We start from the raw sequence: 4729 nt of genomic DNA, 5'->3' as shown, positions 1-4729 counted from the left end.
TCTGTTTATTTGTTCGATTACACAAAAATGACTGAATAGCCACTTGGGCTAAGAAAGAACGCTTTAGAATTTGGAGCGGCTCGAGACAAAGAGGCTGATCCAGGCATTTTGACATTTTTACCAATTTTGCAGGGAACAATTCAAGGATCAGTAAGAAAATTTGGTGCAAATATGGTGACAATTGGGTCACTACCATTAATGTGTAGATGACTTATTGTGGATTCAGTAGGGAATTAACAGTTTATATGTATCTTCAATAGTTTTACAACTATGACCAAACGAACACGACGGCTCTGGTGCAGAACTTAAGGAGGGCTGTGGGGCCTTGGCGGGGGTGCACGCTCTACTGAGTGTCATTCTTGTCTTTATCTGTTTTGCTTTGAGTAAATTTATTCTCTGTGACAATGTGTCCATTAACTGGCAGTGATCGCGCTCCATGCACTGCACTCGCCACATCGTTCACCACGACTTCGTTCAAATTTCCTCTCTCAACTTCCTACTGTGTCCTTTCTGAAACCTACAACTTGCTTAGTTCGAACTTTTTATATGAAACACAGTCATTTTTACCTCCTGGACTAAACAACACAGTCTTTGACCTTCCAGTGCATAACAATACTTGATCGACCTCAGCACTTACAGTGTGGCAGTTTGCTAGTTTAAGTTATTTAAATAAATGCCCATATAATACATTATAGATATGATCTAGACCCCGTAAACCTTGAAAATGAAAAATTGAAATTCCTTGGCTGTAAAGTTACGTTGAAGTGAAACAAAATCGAATGAAAATAAAGGCTTAGGAAGATTAATTGTTATTTCATTGCTATAAGGTTTTTGACTGACATATCCCCCAATATTGGGATGCATACATGGAAATAAAATAAGGCAACGGTAATATTAAATTCTCTTTACAATAAAAAAAACAATTAGGTGTGGGCCAGCACTGCTAAGAATATCTCAACTGGGAAGTGAGTGGAATAATCCACTGTTTCAAATTTGTCAGTTCTTTGTCCATGTTTAAACTGGAAAAATAACACGATTGACTGGATTTGCAGGAGGGTGTTTCTAGCGCTGGTGTCTTTTCATGTGTAGTGCCAGGTGGTCGGAGCGGGAGAAGCAGCGGTTGCATACTCCACACTGGAAAGGCTTTGCACCGGTGTGTTTCCTGAAATGGCGAGTCAGCTCATCGGAACGAGCGAAGCGCCACTCACATCCCTCCCAAGAGCACTGGTAAGGCTTCTCTCCTTCAGCAAAAAAATTAAAAAGAAACAACAGTCAACACACACAGTGTCCTTAATACAGAGACATTCTTTTTTATACCAATATTAGGGAGAAAACATTTCTGATACCAATATATCAGCCAATATACTGTATATATATGCTAAGAATCAATCATGATTTCTTTCGCTATCAAACCCTCAGTACAAAGAAATGTGATTGAGGCTTTAACCATTAACTTTACTATAAATAACTATAAATAAAAAGAAAACACAAGTACAACCAAATATAAAAAATAAAGATAAATACATATCTTTTCTGCAATGTTTATTCGGTAACATATATTTTTTTCATATCAGCAGACAAACACTGACAGCAATATGTCTGTGAAAGGCTCATGTCGAACGATATTATCAGCCAAGCCATATATCGGTCTGGCTCTAATAAACATCATTTAAAAGTACGGAATGTTTTCTTCAGATTCCAAAAGACTAATGAAGGAGTTTTCATGATGAAAAAAACGAATACGATGCTGTGAGCCATAAATCACAGTGTGTCCTGTCTGTCTCCCTGTCCCCTTTACGAGAGCTGCAGGGTTTATGCGATTTGACAGCAGAGAGATGTGGGCCAGGTCTGTCAGCAGACAGAATGCATCTACATGCCAAGTACACTCTTCTGCCTGGCAACATCCACACTTTCACCCTAAAATAAGAATGCAACACAAAACACGTACCTGTGTGGGTCCGTAGATGGGCTTTTAAATGAGAGGACTTGGTGTACACTTTCTTACATCCTAAAAAGGAGAAAGAGAAAGTACTTTGAGATGTTTTTTTTAACTATAGAACATTTCAGTTTTAATGCTGCAAACAAACCGAAGTCTCACCTGGGACGTCACAGTGGTGAATCCGCCGTCTCTCCAGATCAGGATTATTCCTTCGGTTGAACCTAAGTGAAGCCGACTGGGCCAACACTGGGGACAGAGGGCCAACACCTGGTGCTGTCTGAACTGGCGTCAGGCTCGAACGCTGGACTGGACCAACACCTGGACTTTGGACTGATCGGACACTGGTATTTTGGTGTGGACCTTGGATTGGAGCGACACTGGAAGTCTGTCTTGGGTCGATGGGATTATGGGTCTGAAATGTTAACTTAGAGGCGATGCTGGCTTCATAGGAGGGAGGTGGGGACAGATTGTGGAGGAGCTCCTTCCCCCTGTCTGGACTTGGGGGCTCAGAGTTTGGCGGAGACGGGGGCAAATAGGTCGGTGTCTGCTGATGGCCCAAGTGTCGATTGAATTGAAAACACTCTCTCTGAGGATTCCCTGTGGGTTTTGCAGAATGCGGCAATGGGCCTACATGGACGTTCCCATTTGGAAGACTTAGCGGTGCCATGGGGATGGAGTTCAGCTGCGACCCGTGAATGAGCTGCTCCAGGTCAGAGTTCAAGAGCTGAAACAGGGGAACATCCTGGAAATCTGGCACTTCCTGTTTGATGAAAAAGTTACCGCCTGCTGTGTCGGCGGCGCTCAGAACACCCGGGAGAGCCGGTGGCGGCACCCCGTTGCCCTGGCAGGTGGGGTGCATCAGGGAGTGCGACGGCTCTGTTTTGATCTGCCTCACGGTCCTGCAGAGACCGGGGTGCAGGTATGTGACGTCAGGGAGGAGCAGGCTCATGTTGACGCTGTAAGGCGAGGCAAAGTCCTCTGGGAAAGGCTGCTCCAGCATCAAAGAGCTGTCCCTGCACAGCATTTTGGAGGTGACTATGTCGTGCGGGTGCGGAGACAGGTAGCTGTCCATCTCTGACTTAGCCTGAAAAGGGAAAGAGAAGGAAATGATCAGGTAAGTTGTGCAAGTACATCCAAAGGAGAGAAAATTGATTCAGGCTGTTGTGGATTCTTTAGAATACACATTTTCCTTTGATACAAGGTATCTTGAAGTCTTGGATTTGAACATCTCACAGGTTCATTTGACTTCTCCTTGTAAAAAATCATGATAATTCCAGGTTGTTTATCCATATGTGGAATCCCTTCGGCAAACCTAGAATCATGAGACCTTGAAAAAAACAAACCCAGCTACTGTGAATATATTGGTGGATGAATTTTGGGGCCTGCACGTGCCACATCAAAGACGCCACCAACCAATGCCCCCCCACACACACACCGCCTCCCTTTACAAGCAGCAGACGCCCTTTCTGAAACGCACCACGCAGCCCGAGCTGTTTGTTCATGCACGGCTGAAATTAGAAGGAGCCAGTTGCTCCGCAGCGCTATGCATCCCTTCCCTCACAAGTTTTGTGGAGCGGGTGCAGCGTTTCACATCCCAGCCATGTCCCGCTTTCGATTCAGCCTCTGTCAGTGAATGTCAGCAGCATCAGTGGCTGCAGACAGATAAACCTCTGAATTTCAGATGCACGAGGGGGCTGCAAACACCAAGACGACCAAACACACACCGGGCCTTTACCCCCCCCCCAGTATCGGGCTGGAAATGAAAACAGCCTGTTTTTGCTTTCATCAGCTTTTCTATACGCCAAAAAAAAAACCCACAGCAGGGATTTACGCGCCGCGATGCATCTGAGGCTGATGCAGAAAGAAGAAGCAAATGAACGCAGTCTCTTCTTACCACGTTGTAATCATGGAAGCACGAAGTTCCCGGGATGGCATCCCTCGTGCTACACAGCGCTTGTCCATGATCCTCACCCCTCGCACCGTCCGTCAGTGGCGCGGCGGTGGCGCTTCTGTGGAGAAACTGCGCGTCCTGCCCCGGAGCGACCCAAACATTATTCCTCACGGCAGCGGCCATTAAAAGCAAAAAGGTACCGGTCTAACTATCCGAAATCTTCCAGGAGTAAATCACGCATATGTGTTGTTAGTATTATTATTTTTAGTTTACAATCTGCACCAGCAAAGCGGCGGCTGTCAAGCGCTCATTCTCCCTGTTTTGCGCTGGCTTGTCAAATTACGCAACTGCGTGGTATCAGCGCGTCTGCAGGGCGGGGCTGAACATGTACAAAATAAACAGGACGATCGGGATACACCTAACGCAATGAATGCCCGTGGTTGTGTGATGGGGCGACATGGCCGAGGAACACAGAAATAACACTGAGCAATGTGGGGCATGAAGAGGCGAAGCGAGGATGAGGAAGCTGTCAGGTTTGAGTGTGCCCAGTTTATTAACAGAGTCAAAACAAAGTGAGTCAGTGCAGTATTCATCAGGGTCATGTTGAACAGGCCCTGTGTCTTAGTTTGTCTCCATATGACCTCAGCTTCCTTGGGGCCAAAGATAAATGAAGATAAAACTTTAAATTAATGCAGTTTTATAATTTTTTGCCACCTACAAATGTCACAGAGATCCATCCCTGGACCTGTAAGATTACATACATTCCACGTCCCAAACTGCCACCACAGCAAAAATCCTCCTCACCCAAGTTTTCCCCGATCATGCTTTAGATGCAGTGTGTGATTTTCTCGGAGCCTGCGGTACACTCGTGGTCCTGGTGTGGCATGTTAAAAACGCCA

The 4729-nt window shown here is 45.5% G+C and overlaps 1 protein-coding gene across 1 annotated transcript; it reads right to left on the bottom strand.

Annotated features, from left to right (window-relative positions):
- Positions 1–342: 342 nt before the first annotated feature.
- On the bottom strand, positions 343–4183 carry klf5b (Kruppel-like factor 5b). Its single transcript, XM_034574705.1, has 4 exons — positions 3834–4183; positions 2099–3023; positions 1949–2008; positions 343–1241 (listed from the first exon to the last, which is right to left on the bottom strand). The coding sequence occupies exons 1-4, from the start codon at positions 4011–4013 to the stop codon at positions 1063–1065; spliced, it is 1344 nt and encodes a 447-aa protein (XP_034430596.1). The 5' UTR covers positions 4014–4183; the 3' UTR covers positions 343–1062.
- Positions 4184–4729: the final 546 nt, after the last annotated feature.

This window comes from Hippoglossus hippoglossus, chromosome 21 (assembly GCF_009819705.1).
Source record: "Hippoglossus hippoglossus isolate fHipHip1 chromosome 21, fHipHip1.pri, whole genome shotgun sequence".
In the NCBI taxonomy this organism is placed as follows: Eukaryota; Metazoa; Chordata; class Actinopteri; order Pleuronectiformes; family Pleuronectidae; genus Hippoglossus; species Hippoglossus hippoglossus.
Note: the sequence above shows the minus strand (reverse complement) of the source record. Positions and strands in the feature narration are given on the sequence as shown.

Excerpts from the sequence above, each read along its gene's own strand:
- klf5b (XM_034574705.1), bottom strand. The coding sequence starts at position 4,013 with ATGGCCGCTGCCGTGAGGAATAATGTTTGGGTCGCTCCGGGGCAGGAC. Across the intron at positions 3,024-3,833 it reads GCTTCCATGATTACAACGTG|GCTAAGTCAGAGATGGACAG; the intron begins GTAAGAAGAGAC and ends TTCCCTTTTCAG. Across the intron at positions 1,242-1,948 it reads CCATCTACGGACCCACACAG|GAGAGAAGCCTTACCAGTGC; the intron begins GTACGTGTTTTG and ends TTTTTGCTGAAG.